This window comes from Salmo salar, chromosome 25 (genome assembly GCF_965601325.2).
Source record: "Salmo salar chromosome 25, fSalSal1, whole genome shotgun sequence".
In the NCBI taxonomy this organism is placed as follows: domain Eukaryota; kingdom Metazoa; phylum Chordata; class Actinopteri; order Salmoniformes; family Salmonidae; genus Salmo; species Salmo salar.
In genome coordinates, this window is record NC_138315.1 from 41,027,486 (window position 1) to 41,045,959 (window position 18,474).

General features: G+C 43.2%; 1 protein-coding gene across 2 annotated transcripts in view; it reads left to right on the forward strand.

Annotated features, from left to right (window-relative positions):
- Positions 1-18,474, forward strand: part of nck2a (NCK adaptor protein 2a) — a 61,454-nt gene that overhangs the window by 20,045 nt on the left and 22,935 nt on the right. For both annotated transcript variants that reach the window (XM_014174378.3, XM_014174379.3), the window contains exon 2: positions 17,639-17,883. In XM_014174378.3, the coding sequence (XP_014029853.3) occupies positions 17,655-17,883 (229 nt within the window). In that variant the 5' untranslated portion in view covers positions 17,639-17,654. The remainder of the gene's footprint in view (positions 1-17,638; positions 17,884-18,474) is intronic.

An 18,474-nucleotide genomic window follows, 5' to 3' on the forward strand; every position in this document is an offset into this window, starting at 1 on the left:
ATCATTAAGCTAGGGCCCTGGGTCTAAACCCTGCCCTGTGCAACTGGGTCATGGACTTCCTGCTGGGCCACCCCCAGGTGGTGAAGGTAGGACACAACTACTCTTCGCTGGTCCTCAACACAGGGGCTCCACAAGGGTGCGTGCTCAGCCCCTCCTATACTCCCTGTTCACCCATGACTGTGTGGCCATGCATGCCTCCAACTCAATCAAGTTTGCACATGACAGATGAGTCGTAGGCCTGATTACCAACAATGACGAGACAGCCTACAGGGAGGACGTGAGGGCCCTGGCAGAGGGGTGCCAGGAAAGTAACCCCTCTCTCATCGTCAATAAAACGTAGGAGCTGATCGTAGACATCAGGAAACAGCAGAGGGGGCACACCCCTATCCACATTGACGGGACCACAGTGGAGAAGTTGGAAAGCTTCATGTTCCTTGGCGTACACATCACTAACAATCTGAAATGGTCCACCCACGCAGACAGTGTGGTGAAGGTGCAACAGCGCCTCTTCAAACTCAGGAAGCTGAAGAAATTTGGCTTGGCCCACAAGACCCTCACAAACCTTTACAGATGCACAACTGAGAGCATCCTGTCGGGCTCTATCACCACCTACAACTGCACCGATGTCTGGTACTGCAACGCCCGCAACCGCAGGGCTCTCCAGAGGGTGGTGCGGTCTGCCCAACGCATCACCGGGGCCACACTGCCTGCCCTCCAGGACACCTACAGCACTCGATGTCACAGGAAGGCCAAAAAGATTGACATAAACCACCTGAGCCACAGCCTGTTCACCCCGCTATCATCCAGAAGGCGAGGTCAGTACAGGTGCATCAAAGCTGGGTCCGTGAGAAGCTGTTTTTCAGTTTCTCAAGGCCATCAGACTGAAACCTGGCAGCATCATGCTATGGGGATGTTTTTCAGTGGCAGGGACTGGGAGACTAGTCAGGATTGAGGCAAAGATGAACAGAGCAAAGTACAGAGATTTTGATTAAAAACCTGCTCCGGAGCACTCAGGACTTCAGACTGGGGGTAAGGTTCACTTTCCAAAATATCAATGACCCTAAACAGACAGCCAAGACAATGCAGGAGTGGCTTCTGGACAAGTCTCTGAATGTCCTTGAGTGTCCCAGCCAGATCCCGGACTTGAACCCGATCAAACAACTGTGGAAAAACCTGAAAATGGCTGTGCAGCGACACTACCCATCCAACCTGACAGAGCTTGAGAGGATCTGCAGAGAAGAATGGGAGAATCTCCCCAAATACAGGTGTGCCAAGCTTCATACTGTCATACCAAGAAAATGCAATGCTGTAATCGCTGCCAAAGGTGCAAAGTACTGAGTAAAGGTTCTGAATAAATAGCTACAGTTGAAGTCGGAAGTTTACATACACTTAGGTTGGAGTCATTAACTTGTTTTTCATCCACTCCACAAATGTCTTGTTAACAAGCTATAGTTTTGGCAAGTCGGTTAGGACATCTACTTTGTGCATGACACAAGTAATTTTTCCAGCAATTGTTTACAGACAGATTATTTCATTTACAATTCACTGTATCACAATTCCAGTGGGTCAGATGTTTACATACACTGAGTTGACTGTGCCTTTTAAAAAGCTTACAACATTCCCAAGAATGATGTCATGGCTTTAGAAGCTTCTGATAGGCTAATTGACATAATTTGAGTCAATTGGAGATGTACCTGTGGATGTATTTCAAGACCTACCTTTAAAACTCAGTGCCTCTTTGCTTGACATCATGGGAAAATCAAAAGAAATCAGCCAAGACCTCAGAAAAAGATTGTAGACCTCCAAGTCTGGTTCATCCTTGGGAGCAATTTCTAAATGCCTGAAGGTACCACATTCATCTGTACAAACAATAGTACTCAAGTATAAACACCATGGTACCAGGCATCCGTCATACCGCTCAGGAAGGAGATGCGCTCTATTTCCACAGTAAAATGAGTCCTATATCAACATAACCTGAAAGGCCATCTGAGTAAGGAAGAAGCCACTGCTCCAAAACCGCCATAAAAAAGCCAGACTACGGTTTGCAACTGCACATGGGGACAAAGATCGTACTTTTTGGAGAATTGTCCTCTGGTCTGATGAAACAAAAATAGAGCTGTTTGGCCATAATGACCATTGTTATGTTTTGAGGAAGAAGGGGGAGGCTTGCAAGCCAAAGAACACCATCCCAACCGTGAAGCACAGGGGTGGCAGCATCATGTTGTGGGGGTGCTTTGCTGCAGGAGGGACTAGTGCACTTCACAAAATAGATGGCATCATGATGTGGATATATTGAAGCGACATCTCAAGACATCAGTCAGGAAGTTAAAGCTTGGTCGCAAATGGGTCTTCCAAATGGACAATGACCCCAAGCATTCTTCCAAAGTTGTGGCAAAATGGCTTAAGGACAACAAAGTCAAGGTATTGTAGTGGCCATCACAATGCCCTGACCTCAATCCTATAGAAAATATGTGGGCAGAACTGAAAAAGCGTGTGCGAGCAAGGAGGCCTTCAAACCTGACTCAGTTACACCAGCTCTGTCAGGAGGAATGGGCCAAAATTCACTCAACTTATTGTGGGACGCTTGTGGAAGACTACCTGAAATGTTTGACCCATGTTAAACAATTTAAAGGCAATGCTACCAAATACTAATTGAGTGTATGTAAACTTCTGACCCACTGGGAATGATGAAAGAAATAAAAGCTGAAATAAATCATTCTCTCTACTATTATTCTGACATTTCACAGTCTTAGGATCACCACTTTATTTTAAATGACCTAAGAGGGCATTTTTACTAGGATTAAATGTCAGGATTTGTGAAACTGAGTTTAAATGTATTTGGCAAAGGTGTATGTAATCTTCCGACTTAAACTGTATGTAAATGTAATATTTCAGTTTTTATTAGCAAAAAACAATATATATATATATATATATATATATATATATATATATATATATATATATATATATATTATATATATATATATATATATATATATATATATTAAAAGTAAAGAACATATTATTATTATTATTTTTTTTATGTCCCCATGGGTTGATGAGAAATTGAAAAACAGTATGGTTGAAAGAGATGGGGATAAAGAAGTGGCTAATAAGTCTGACTGCACATCTTACTGTAAATTGCGTAATTATGACTAAACTCAACAAAACTGTTTTGAAGCGAAGATCAATAATATAAAGAGTGATGGAAAAAAACTTGAGTACTTTAAATGAAATTATCAGTAGAAAGACAAATTCAACTCCATCTTTAATTGAATCAGGTGGCTTCTTCATCAAACATTTATTTTAATGATTACTTAATTGGCAAATTGGGGAAACTAACAGTGAGCCATTGTATTCGTGCATAAAAAAAAATGAGATGGGCATTGCAAGTTAGAATTTTGTAAAGTTAGTGTGGGAGAGGTGGAAAAATGATCGCTATATTATTGCAAACCTCCTGGCATTGACAACTTAGATGGATAACTACTAAGAAAGGAGTAGCTATGTAGTCGGCTACCAATCAGTCATATCTTTAATCTGAGCCTAGCGGAAAGTCTTGTTCCTCAGGCACTTCCGGTGAATTTACTAAATTACTCACGATAAACGTTCACAAAAAACATAATTATTTAAAGAATTATAGATACAGAACTCCTTTTATGCAATCGCGGTGTCCGATTTTTAAAATAGCTTTTCGGTGAAAGCACATTTTGCAATATTCTGAGTAGATAGTTCGCCATCATGGCTAGCTATTTTGACACCCACCAAGTTTGCTACTCACCAAACTCAGATTTACTATAAGAAAAATTGGATTACCTTTGCTGTTCTTCGTCAGAATGCACTCCCGGGACTTCTACTTCAATAACAAATGTTGGTTTGGTTCAAAATAATCCATAGTTATATCCAAATAGCGGCGTTTTGTTCGTGCGTTCAAGACACTATCCGAAGGGTGACGCGCCCGACGCGTTTCGTGACAAAAAAATTCAAAATATTCCATTACCGTACTTCGAAGCATGTGAAACGCTGTTTAAAATCAATTTTTATGCGATTTTTCTCGTAAAAAAGCGATAATATTCCACCGGGAGTCGTTGTTTTCATTCAAAGACGAAAAAATAAAAACATGGCGTCTCCTCGTGCACTCGCCCCCAGTCTCATTGTTCTCAGATCGACCACTATCCAAATGCGCTACTGTTTTTTAGCCAGAGACAGCAGTCATCATTCACCGTTTTGCCGCCTTCTAAGAGCCTATGGGAGCCGTAGGAAGTGTCACGTTACAGCAGACATCCTCAGTTTTCAATAAAGAGAGTGTAGAAGGCCAAGAAATGGTCAGAGAGGGCACTTCCTGTTTGGAATCTTCTCAGGTTTTTGCCTGCCATATGAGTTCTGTTATACTCACAGACACCATTCAAACAGTATTTTCTATCCAAAGCTAATAATTATATGCATATTCTAGTTTCTGGGCAAGAGTAATAATCAGATTAAATCGGGTACGTTTTTTTTATCCGGCCGTGAAAATACTGCCCCCTAGCCATAACAGGTTAAACTACAGGCGGCCCCGAACAAAGTGGCACATCTTACTCTTCATTGTAATCAAAGGGATAATTTAGATGCTATGCATGCCATTCTCTCTTGGCTAAGAGTTGAGGAGAGGGACTGCATCACTTTTTTTTTTTTTAATAAGAAACATCTTTTCACAGTCCTCACATCCAGAACAAATTCAAGAAAGAGTACTGTACTATATAGAGCCGTTATTGCATGGAACTCCCATTTCATATTGCTAAAATGAACAGCAAACCTGGTTTAAAAAAAAAAACCTGGATAAAGCAACAACTCATGGCACAACGCCTCTCCCCTATTTGACCTAGATAGTTTGTGTATGTTGATATGTAGGCTACGTGTGCCTTTTTTGGGGATGCTAATCAAATACCAAATACCAGCCCTAGAGACCTCTTCAACCCTCTCCCATCTATCCTCCCCCACCTCTTAAAAATCACCACACACACACTCTGCTGCATCTGGTCTCCCAGGTGTGCACAGCACTGGGACTAATGAGAGAAACAGGATAAGTTAAATAACGAGTATCCTGGAGGTTTGTGCGTTTCTGTTTGCTTGTGTGATGAGCGAATGAGAGTTTGTTTGTTGCATCTGAAGCTAAATCTAAATCCACATTTGATTCTGGGGTTCAGACTATGGTTCCCCCTTCTATACACAAGTGTGTGTTCAATTCACCTGGCATTGTGGGTGTCATTCTGTGTTGAGTGACATAGTTAGGAGCTCTACTGCTAAATCAGAGATCCATGCGTCACGTGTTTTTTTTGACAGGTATTTTAGCAGCCAGTCACTGTGAAAAGGACACATCCTGACCTGTAGTGAATGGGAGGTTAAACGTTAGCTGAGGGGAACCTGCAGGTAACTGCAGACCAGTGGCATCACATTTCCTCTGTGTGCTGAGTGTGTACAGTATGAACAGTCTGCAGCCCCCTGAGCTTAGTCCTCTGAGCTAACGGCGGTGCTTACACCAGCAGATCTCTGTTCTACTCCACTGTTTCTTACCCCTTCCTATATACCTGAGGGGTGTGCAGCATGTAGGAATGCGTGTGTGATCAACATGGCCAGTAATCTTCTCGATATATCCACCCTGCACAGCCAGAAGAGGACTGGCCACCCCTCATAGCCTGGTTCCTCTCTAGGTTTCTTCCTAGGTTTTTGGCCTTTCTAGGGAGTTTTTCCTAGCCACCGTGCTTCTTTCACATGCTTTGCTTGCTGTTTGGGGTTTTAGGCTGGGTTTCTGTACAGCACTTTGAGATATCAGCTGATGTACGAAGGGCTATATAAATAAATTTGATTTGATGTTCAGGGGATGGGTTTTCCATAGGGCATGATTTCCTTCCATGTTTCCATCATTCTCCTCTTCTGGGTCTGTGTTTGTCTTTAACTCAGGGTATCTAATCAAAATAATCTCATGGCTAATCCTGTGGTGACATGGAGCCTTGTGCAGGGATGAAAGCTATTCGGTGATATTTGCCGTTTTGATCAAAATAGGTCATCCATGTGAATCGTGCAGATCCATAAAAAAACGTGTGTGGGGGGGTCAGACAAAGTGCGCAGACGCAGTGTGTATCACCCTGTTGAGCTATATAAGAGGTGCAAACAGATTGTCTTCCTGGGAGAGTCTCAATACTTGTGTCCTCCACACCTTCTCAAAACACATTGGAGGAGAAGGTCAGAGGGGACAGAACTCTGGTTTTCTCATCCAATGGGTTTTGAAGATCCGAGGCTGCAAAGGAGTATGCAATTGATATTCTCCCACTATATGCTCACTAACCCTACCTTCTCTGGCGGCTGTCATCACGCTCTCCACGCAACAAAATGTTCCTGACTGGGAAATTTGGAATACAAGTCGAGGTAAGTAACCTGTGTTTTAAATAATTATACGGTTATAATTGATCAGAAACAAATTATAGTTGCATTTGTTTCAATAGCGCAAATGATTAAAGTTATTAACGTTAGCTAGCTACCTTAGCATCTAAGCTGGCAAGCTAACATCACCTCCCGCCAATGAATAATGGTGTATGTTTCTCATATCGAAATGACCGTCCTACGCATCCTAAAAATACAATCTCGGAGTTGGGAGCGTCAGATATGTCATATCAGTGTGAGTGCTTCCAATAATATTGTGTGACAGCTGTGAGCAGCCAGCCGCATCGCCTAACCAGCCATGAGTCTACTCAGCCACTTCTCTCCAGACCCAGCGCCAGGACAAAGTTTCTGAGGGGGCAGTTGAAATCTGTGAGGGGGCACATTTTTGGGGAGTTCTTGCATTGGAATTATATTAAATTTTGCTTATGCTATAACACAAAATTCTAATTCCGAGACTCTGAGACCATTGAGTGCTTTTGAAGTGAATCGATGCTGCGCTGTATCAGCAGAATGGACAGTGCCCTACACACTAAATCAAGGCCGTTTTGGTAATGAATATAGGCTACAAGATGGGGTGTTTTGTAATAGGTGAATTACCCTTTTTATGTGAATGCAGCTGTACACACAACTGTCTTACCAAAATAATGCAAACTAAATGCTGAAAGTAGTAGCCTAGTTATTCATGCATGCAAACAAAAACACTGAATAGCAGTTTGGATTAGAATACTGACACGACTGCGAACGCAAACAAATTAATGCATCAGAACAAAACAGCGGTACCTAGTAGGCCTAGTAAACACTATCAGATGGATAAAGGCATGACACAATCTATATTTAGGCCAGTGACTTTAACAGTAAACAAAAGTTGAATGGAGATCCAAATAATGAAAACACAGCCTACTACAGTGAGATGCAGCCATGACCAGCTGTCTTTCCAAACAAATAGGCCTATAGGTCCTCTTCAGACAATCCACACTATACTTCTGTGGATTTAAATTTGACCCATGTAATGAATTAAGCAATGTCAGCATACCATAAACATGTTTCCTGAGTATTGAGATTGTTCAAATATGTATTATGTACTTGTTGTTTTTGCAAATGTATTACCTTTTTGGACCGTCACTAGTTATCATCCCTGCTTGTGGGAGGCACTATGATTGTTGGTGTGTTTATGTCTGTGTGCCATTGCTACACTTCAGATGTCCATGACCTTAAGCAACCTAAGGAAATGGGCATCTGGTGTGACAGTGGCAGATGTATTTGAGTTGGGGAGAACCCAAAATATTTTATACTACCCCTTTTTTCGTGATATCCAATTGGTAGTTAGTCTTGTCCCATCGCTGCAACTCCCATACGGACTTGGGAGAGGCAAAGGTCGAGCCATGCGTCCTCCCGAAACAACCCTGCCAAGCCGCACTGCTTCTTGACACAACCCGGAAGCCAGCCTCACTGATGTGTCGGAGGAAACACGGTACAACTGGCGACCGTGTCGGCGTGCATGAACCCGGCACGCCAAAGGAAACATGTTAGCACCCGGCTAGGCAATGCAGATGCTCCAGGAGCCATGTTAGCCCCAGGTGGTTGTGCCACAGAACCCTCTCCAGTACTGTAACTGACACCAACATAAAGGACAGTTTGCAGAAGTACAGTCATTGTGATTGAGGATTGTCTTGGAGTTGCCTGGGGGGAGAGGGTGTAGTACAATAATCAATGATGTTCAGAACACTGCTTTAGCCCACAGCCATGTGTGTTGTATTTCACCCTTTGGTTGACAATATGGCTGATTTACATTGGCACTGTGACACACACACGCACGTGTTCACCTCAGCATTACCCTCACTCCTCCAGACGGTGCTAAACAAACTGAGCTGTACCTCCAAAGCTCTTGTTTTCTGTGCTTTGTATTGTGTGCCCAGGGACATGGAGGAAGGGACCATGCTGTCATCTCTCCTGGGGTAAAAATAGAGAATACATGATTAACACTGTAGTCTGGTGCACTTCCATTGAAGCGGTGAGAAATAAACAAAGGGAAGACAAAATATGCCAGTCACAAAACAATGGTAGTACAGTAGGAACCATCTAGAGACAGCAGGAGCGGTATCGATACTCTCAATGATCGGCTATGAAAAGCCAACTGACTTTTACTCCTGAGGTGCTAACCTGTTGCACCCTCGACAACTACTGTGATTATTATTTGACCATGCTGGTCATTTATGAACATTTAAACATCTTGGCCATGTTCTGTTATAATCTCCACCCGGCACAGCCAGAAGAGGACTGGCCACCCCTCATAGCCTGGTTCCTCTCTAGGTTTCTTCCTAGGTTTTGGCCTTTCTAGGGAGTTTTTCCTAGCCACCGTGCTTCTACACCTGCATTGCTTGCTGTTTGGGGTTTTAGGCTGGGTTTCTGTACAGCACTTTGAGATATCAGCTGATGTAAGAAGGGCTATATAAATACATTTGATTTGAGTAAGTTAGCCCAAGAAGAAGGAGGGGTTAAGATAGTCGTGGGACGGACTACATTAAAATAAAATAGGACACTCCAACGCCTGTACCTATTGCTTGACAACATTTTAAATCTAGACAGATTTCAAGCCAGCTCCATCTTGAGTACTATGTGAGTGTCCAGGCATTTTATTCTACTACACATTTTTCTCGCTTTTTTGCAGTCTGACCAGTGAGTAGAGGTAGGTTTGTGTGTGTGTGACCACCACACCAACCATAACCATGGAAACTCACTAAACAATGTCTCTCCCACTCAGGGGGGAATGGAAAGAAATTACAGAACCAGAGTGAAGTGAGAAATTGCTTGAAAATTTGGGAGTGAATGGAGTAAAGACTGGGTGGATGGAGAAAGAGAGGAATTCACAGTTTTAGTGAAGATGGACATACGTGTGAAAGCGCTGTCCAAGGCGGCTGACCGGGACTGGGTGGACCCAAGACACTGCCTAATCTTCTCTCTGGGTGGAGAAGATGATTGAGAGGACAGTGATACTTTCTGAAAATAATGACCTCCCTGCTTTCTGAAGCACTGAGGTGGAGCGCTGTCACAAAGTCAACTATATATACTTTAGAAACTTTTTACACTGCACATGAAAATGTAGTAGTTCAGCTTTGATGTGTAACTTTTGTGGAAATGCCATTTTCTGGTGCTGAAGAGAAGGACATGTAGAGCAGGTGTTCTTAATCCTGGTCCTGGGGACCCAACGGGTGCACGGTTTTTCCATAGCACTACCCGCCTGAATCCATTAATCAACTCATCAAACCTTTAATTAGTGATATCAGATGTTTGTCCCCAGGACCACGATTTAAAATACACCTGGCATAGAGTATGGTTATTTCAGTCTTAGAGCTTACTTATGCTCTGTCCATTTTGCTGTACAGGCTTTTGTCAGCGATATGGTTTAATCACAGTAGCTTTGATCAGGACTTACAATAGCTTAATTCGATAAGTCCCTCTTCCTGCTTTATTTTATCCCCATGAAGTAGCCGGCTGAATGACTGCAGGCCTGGGCCTCGTTCTGTCAGTAGCTCAAGCTATCTCCTTAGGGTCTATTTTGAGCAGGCACTTGAAAGGACAGCATGATGTCTTCCTTTTGGGACCTCCCTGAGCCATCAAAGTCTTGGGTCTGTTGACAGTTTTTAGCCTGTCCTCTTTGATGACATCAAACATGGTAGTAATTTTCTGCCGCTCAAAATGAAGAGGAGCACGCACCAACCTCATCAGAGAGAGAGAGCGATGGGTCTCGCCAACTGCATTGCATACCACACCCCTGATGTGTGCAAACACACACACACACACACGCGCACACACACCTGTCCCGTTTAGTGTTTCAGGCCAGGTGTGAACAGAGTGGTAGGGCAGGACTGTGGCAGTGGGCTCACTATAAAACACATCATTAACATTGACAGTGTTCCAGTGAATTTGGCCACGATGACGAGGGCTTTGACCTGCTTTCAGCACCCATTGTCAACCCGCCAAAGCAGTCTGTTGTGGGTGCTGCTAGTAGGCCCCTCCAGATCACAGTGAACCGATGGGTCTATAGGAGTACCAGGAGCTGTTTCCTTATCCTGCGGTGTATTCATTCAGGATGCTTCAAAGGCCCCAGTCACCCCTAGTCCTCAGTGCTAGGAACTGGTCACTGGCTGGAGATCAACCAGTTTCAGAAATGACCCAAAGAAAACACCACCAAACAAATCAAAGTGTTGGAAAAAGGGGAGAATAGTTTGTTGTTCCCCTGGCTCTTCCTCTGTTTTTGACCTGAATGCCAAATGCGGAGAGCTGTGCCAGTCTTGTTTCTTTTTTTAATCCTCTTTTACTATCGCTTTGTGTTGTGATGAAAAGGCCTGGGAGTTTTTTTTTTCTCTCCCTGTCAGTGAAGAACTGAAGTGCTGGAGTAGTTCAATTCAGCACTCTGTCACTTCTCTTCGTCTTTCAACTCTCAATAGAGGGATGGAGGGTCAGGGGGAGCAGTCTCCCTCTCTTTCTCCTATTCCCCCTTTTAACCACGTGTCTTCCCTGTTTCTTCCCAATTTTATCCTTTAAAGACAATCTGACAATAGCAGGCAGGCATAGATGACAATGCAGCTGAAACTTGATGGCTGTAGGGAAAGGGTAATGAAATAAATTGAGTTGTATACTAAAGCTTTGCCTGGAGGGTGGACGTCAGCTGTAACACATCTAGGCCAGAACTGAGGTGCGTCGGAGCTTTAACGCATCTAGCACAGAACTGAGGTAAGCTGATTGTGTGTAGTAAGAGTAGTGATGGGGGGGGGGGGGTCTATACAGTTTTAGTCAAAATGCTATATTGTCAATCGCAATATTATCTTTGCGCTAGTTGCTGTACCTGCACCAGAATGCTAGTATTTTTCCTTCATAGCTTGTTCTCCATTTTCTGTATAAATATTGAGTTAAAAAAAATGTTTTCCTTGACTTGTTTTCTCATTACTCTCTCTTGTGTCTCTGCAGCAGACATATGGTGAGCAAAATGCTTGGAACATCGAATCACATTAAAATCACAGTATCGAATTGCAATACATATAGAATTGTGAGAATCGTGATACGTATCGTGAGGTCCCTGGCAATTCCCAGCCCCAAGTCAGAGTGCTGCTATGTTTTAATGTGTAGAGTGTGTTTAGTGAGACTGTTGGGGTGTGTGTGCTGACTGTTGGGGTGCCTTCCCTGTGGCTCAGTTGGTAGAGCATGGTGTTTGCAATGCCAGCATGGTGTGTGCAACGCCAGGGTTGTGGGTTCGATTCCCACGGGGGGCCAGTACAAAAAAATGCATGAAATGTATACATTCACTACTGTAAGTCGCTCTGGATAAGAGCGTCTGCTAAATGACTAAAATGTAAATGTAAAAATGTGTGCCGACTGTTGGGGCGTGTGCCGACTGTTGGGGCTTGGGGCGTGTTTAGTGAGACTGTTGGGGCGTGTTTGGTGAGACTGTTGGGGCGTGTTTGGTGAGACTGTTGGGGCGTGTTTGGTGAGACTGTTGGGGCGTGTTTGGTGAGACTGTTGGGGGTGTTTGGTGAGACTGTTGGGGGGTGTTTGGTGAGACTGTTGGGGGTGTTTGGTGAGACTGTTGGGGCGTGTTTGGTGAGACTGTTGGGGGTGTTTGGTGAGACTGTTGGGGGTGTTTGGTGAGACTGTTGGGGGGTGTTTGGTGAGACTGTTGGGGCGTGTTTGGTGAGACTGTTGGGGGGTGTTTGGTGAGACTGTTGGGGCGTGTTTGGTGAGACTGTTGGGGCGTGTTTGGTGAGACTGTTGGGGGGTGTTTGGTGAGACTGTTGGGGGGTGTTTGGTGAGACTGTTGGGGGGTGTGTGCTGACTGTTGGGGGGTGTGTGAACGCCCAGAGAGGGGCTTCCCCATCTCTCCCTAATGAGCACGGTCGTTGGGGGAGACTGAATAATCACCATGGATACAGAGGTTGCGGGGCCATCACACTCTGAGGGAGAACGAGCGTCATCTATCAGAACGCTGATGAACTGGGGAGGGTGGGTGAGAGAGAGAGGTGAGACAGACTGCAAGAGAAGGGAGGGAGACAGGTGGTTATTATCATACACTTCTTACCGGTCACATCCTTGTGTGTGAGGTTGATTTGGGATTGGTTGTGTGTGTAATTTCGATAGCAGACACTACTGCCCAATGATAGCCTGTGGATGAGGTTAGATGTGTGTGTAACTGTGTATACAGCTGTTCTGTAAGCCACGTTGGTAACACCTCAACCCCTCTCACTCAACCTTCTGCATTGTTTCCAAGGCAAGGACAGACTCACAGGCAAGATTTGGCCTGCTCCTCTCCTACCTGAGTTATACGGTCCTGTGTGGCAGAGCTTCTCGTGAATTATACGGTCCTGTGTGGCAGAGCTTCTCGTGAATTATACGGTCCTGTGTGGCAGAGCTTCTCGTGAATTATACGGTCCTGTGTGGCAGAGCTTCTCGTGAATTATACGGTCCTGTGTGGCAGAGCTTCTCGTGAGTTATACGGTCCTGTGTGGCAGAGCTTCTCGTGAGTTATACGGTCCTGTGTGGCAGAGCTTCTCGTGAGTTATACGGTCCTGTGTGGCAGAGCTTCATCAGTGAATTGCCCTCTCATTAAAGAATAGTGTCGAAGACGATATGAGAAAGGAAATGTGTGATCCCAAGTTTCTTTCCCCCTGTGGGCCGGGGTATTTGACCATTTATCGAGATATCTGTCTCTAGAACACTCCAGTGTACGTACAGACAGACAGACAGACAGTAGCAGCACTATGTTTAACCACCGGCCTTTAGCTAAGTTTCACACAGCAAGGGTTTAGCAGTTGTCTGTCTCGCTCTCTCTGTCGATCTCGCACTCTCTCACCATGAATATGTAATCAGGCCGTTACTATGCAACGTGCATTTTTAAACAACGACTACCTCCTCACAGTAGAATAGTGTTACTATACTATTTACCTGCAGGTCAGGACTTCAACAGAAGGGAGACTGTGATTGATTGAGTCGGGCACTAGTTTATTGCTCCTCCAGGTTTGGATTCAAAGAGGTAGACCTGGGCTGTCTCAACACAAGATGTAATGCATCAAAAGTAGACTGTTTTTAGTATTTCACTTTAAAAAAAATAACATTTGGTGACGAGGTTGACGATTGTAGAACGTTAGTGTTGTGTGTGAATTACTTCTCTCCCTCTTCTTCTTTGCGATCATCTCCATTTCATGTTTACAAGGCGGCGCTTCCGTTGTTTATTTGACGGTTGTTTCCCAGCAGCAGTGGTTGAACTCCGGCGGAACATTCTAAACATAGATGCTGAATTAGGATGTTTCATTCCACTGGCATGTGGGACACGTGGGAATTTCATTAGGCTGTTATGGTTAGGCTTGACAGAACAGAACACTGAGACTGAGCACACCTGACCGGCTCTCATAAATATAGACATTTAATATGGTGTTGTGTTCATAAATATAGACATTTAATATGGTGTTCACCTCATAAATATAGACATTTAATATGGTGTTCATAAATATAGATGTTTAATATGGTGTTCATAAGTATAGATGTTTAATATGGTGTTCATAAGTATAGATGTTTAATATGGTGTTCATAAGTATAGACGTTTAATATGGTGTTCATAAGTATAGACGTTTAATATGGTGTTCATAAGTATAGACGTTTAATATGGTGTTCATAAGTATAGATGTTTAATATGGTGTTCATAAGTATAGACGTTTAATATGGTGTTCATAAGTATAGACGTTTAATATGGTGTTCATAAGTATAGACGTTTAATATGGTGTTCATAAGTATAGACGTTTAATATGGTGTTCATAAGTATAGACGTTTAATATGGTGTTCATAAGTATAGATGTTTAATATGGTGTTCATAAGTATAGATGTTTAATATGGTGTTCATAAGTATAGATGTTTAATATGGTGTTCATAAGTATAGATGTTTAATATGGTGTTCATAAGTATAGACGTTTTAATATGGTGTTCATAAGTATAGATGTTTAATATGGTGTTCATAAGTATAGACGTTTTAATATGGTGTTCATAAGTATAGACGTTTAATATGGTGTTCATAAGTATAGACGTTTAATATGGTGTTCATAAGTATAGACGTTTAATATGGTGTTCATAAGTATAGATGTTTAATATGGTGTTCATAAGTATAGACGTTTAATATGGTGTTCATAAGTATAGACGTTTAATATGGTGTTCATAAGTATAGACGTTTAATATGGTGTTCATAAGTATAGACGTTTAATATGGTGTTCATAAGTATAGACGTTTAATATGGTGTTCATAAGTATAGATGTTTAATATGGTGTTCATAAGTATAGATGTTTAATATGGTGTTCATAAGTATAGATGTTTAATATGGTGTTCATAAGTATAGATGTTTAATATGGTGTTCATAAGTATAGACGTTTTAATATGGTGTTCATAAGTATAGATGTTTAATATGGTGTTCATAAGTATAGACGTTTTAATATGGTGTTCATAAGTATAGACGTTTAATATGGTGTTCATAAGTATAGACGTTTAATATGGTGTTCATAAGTATAGACGTTTAATATGGTGTTCATAAGTAAACACTCCCCAACACGCAGGCAGTCAGGCGCGCATACAATACATGTCTGAATGTACGGATACATGCACACACTTCCATGTACAGTCAGCTGTAAAGTAGTGTGACTGTTCACCTGATTCCTGTCCTGCATGGTGAGCTGGAGCATGCATACGGTCTCTTTCACACTAATGGGCTGGGCTGGGTGTGTATAGCCAGCACTCTCTTGTTAACCTCTCTAGGGTAGGTGGCACCAAATCGTCCCACCTACGCAACAGCCAGTCTAATCCCGTGGCGCGATATTCAAATACCTTAGAAATGCTATTACTTCAATTTCTCAAACATAGGACTATTTTACACCATTTTAAAGACAAGACTCTCCTTTATCTAACCACACTGTCCGATTTCAAAAAGGCTTTACAACGAAAGCAAAACATTAGATTATGTCAGCAGAGTACCCAGCCAGAAATAATCAGACATGCATTTTTCAAGCTAGCATATAATGTCACATAAACCCAAACCACAGCTAAATGTAGCACTAACCTTTGATGATCTTCATCAGATGACAACCCTAGGACATTATGTTATACAATACATGCATGTTTTGTTCAATCAAGTTCATATTTATATAAAAAAACAGCTTTTTACATTAGCATGTGACGTTCAGAACTAGCATACCCCCCGCAAACTTCCGGGGAATTTACTAACAATTTACCAAATTACTCACGATAAACGTTCACAAAAAGCATAACAATTATTTTAAGAATGATAGATACAGAACTCCTCTATGCACTCGATATGTCCGATTTTAAAATAGCTTTTTGGTGAAAGCACATTTTGCAATATTCTAAGTACATAGCCCAGGCATCACGGGCTAGCTATTTAGACACTCAGCAAGTTTAGCCTTCGCCAATAATCAGATTTACTATTACAAAAGTTTGATTACCTTTGATGTTCTTCGTCAGAATGTACTCCCAGAACTTCTACTTCAATAACAAATGTTGGTTTGGTCCCAAATAATCCATCGTTATATCCAAACAGCGGCGTTTTGTTCGTGCGTTCAAGAAACTATCCGAAATGGTAAATCAGGGTTACGAGCATGGCGCATTTCGTGACAAAAAAATTCTAAATATTCCATTACCGTACTTTGAAGCATGTCAACCGCTGTTTAAAATCAATTTTTAAGCAATTTATCTCGTAAAAAAGCGATAATATTCCGACCGGGAATATGCGATTTCGGTAAATAGAGGGAAAAAAGAAAGACTGGGGTGACCGGTGCACGCGCTTAAGCCCACTGTCCCCTGATCGGCCACTTGACAAAGGCGATAATGTGTTTCAGCCTGGGGCTGGAATGACGACATTCAGCTTTTTCCCGGGCTCTGAGAGCCTATGGGAGCCGTGGGAAGTGTCACGTTACCGCAGAGATCCTTTGTTTTGGAAAGAGATGTCAAAGAAAGCCAATAAATGGTCAGACAGGCCACTTCCTGTAAAGGAATCTCTCAGGTTTTTGCCTGCCATATGAGTTCTGTTATACTCACAGACACCATTCAAACAGTTTTAGAAACTTTAGGGTGTTTTCTATCCATATCTAATAAGTATATGCATATTCAAGTTACTGCGTAGGAGTAGTAACCAGATTAAATCGGGTACGTTTTTTATCCGGCCGTGTAAATACTGCCCCCTAGCCGTAAGAGGTTAAAACCATCTAGTCTGTCAGAAAGACTGTCAGGGTTGCACGGCCAAACTGAAGGTGCAACAACATCGATGTTTCAATGCTTGACTTCAGGAGTTTCATTCAGTGACAGTCAGCTGTTTAATTAAGCAATAAGGCCCAAGGGGGTGTGGTATATGGCCAAAATACAATGGCTAAGGACTGTACATGTGCACGATGCAACGCGGAGTGCCTGGACACAGCCCTTGGTATATTGGCAATATACCACTAACCTCCGAGGTGCCTTATTGCTATTATAAACTGGTTACCAATGTAATTAGAGCAGTAAAAAGAAATGTTTTGTCATACCCGTGGTATACCCAGCTGTCAGCCAATCAGCATTCAGGGCTCGAACCACCCATTTTATAAAAAGCATTATCCCGTAAGTCAGTATGAGCTCCAATCTCAGCCTCTCTGAGTTACATCTCTGCCCTCTTTCTCTCTGAAGGGAGAATTTTTTTTTTACATTTTTACGGGAAAAACTCCTGGGCCCCATTGGTGTTTAACTGGCTTCACATACATCTGCCATGTGATCTCAGATCTGGTGGATCAGGATCCAGATTTTTAGGTGCTTCCTGATAGAGGTCAACCACAGTTTAATGAAAGCCTAACCACACTGGCTTGGTTTCAATAAGGAGTTCTCCTATGACTGCTGTTTGATATATGTGGTTTTTAGTTCATCACTGTTGCACCGTCTATCTTATTTTATAGCTGGATGGTGTAGTAGTGATTGTTATCTGATGGCATAATTATGGTGTGTAAAATGGAGGCAGGGTTGCATTAGTGTGATTATATGTATTAGTAGGCTTTCCTGCTTTTTTCCCTCTCACACATTTACCTCATTAGCGTAATTGTTAAATCATTGATTTTGGGGTGGGGGGGGCTACCATGCAGCCAATCAGTCTCTTGGTCTTAGGTCTAATTTGGGATTGATGTGTAACTTACTCTCTTCTCTCTCTGTCCAGGGGGACTCCATGAAAGATGACGGAGGAGGTGACAGTTGTAGCCAAGTGGGACTACACGGCCCAGCAGGACCAGGAACTTGACATCAGGAAGAATGAGCGGCTCACCCTGCTGGACGACAGCAAGACGTGGTGGAGGGTGAGGAACGCCTCCAACCAGACCGGCTACGTCCCCTCCAACTACGTAGAGCGCAAGAACAGCCTGGTGAAGAAGGCCTCTCTGGTCAAGAACCTCAAAGACACACTGGGTAAGAGGGTTGGAGCTGGGTTTATCAGTATGTTGTTGGTGACAGTGGTGGTAGTTTGTCAGTGACGGTGGTGGTGGTAGTTTGTCAGTGACGACGGTGGTGGTGGTAGTTTGTCAGTGACGGTGGTGGTGGTGGTAGTTTGTCAGTGACGGTGGTGGTGGTGGTAGTTTGTCAGTGACGGTGGTGGTGGTAGTTTGTCAGTGACGGTGGGTGGTGGTAGTTTGTCAGTGACGGTGGTGGTGGTGGTAGTTTGTCAGTGACGGTGGTGGTGGTGGTAGTTTGTCAGTGACGGTGGTGGTGGTGGTAGTTTGTCAGTGACGGTGGTGGTGGTGGTAGTTTGTCAGTGACGGTGGTGGTGGTGGTAGTTTGTCAGTGACGGTGGTGGTGGTGGTAGTTTGTCAGTGACGGTGGTGGTGGTGGTAGTTTGTCAGTGACGGTGGTGGTGGTGGTAGTTTGTCAGTGCGGTGGTGGTGGTAGTTTGTCGGACGGTGGTGGTGGTGGTGGTAGTTTGTCGGACGGGGTGGTGGTGGTGGTAGTTTGTCAGTGACGGTGGTGGTGGTGGTGGTAGTTTGTCAGTGACGGTGGTGGTGG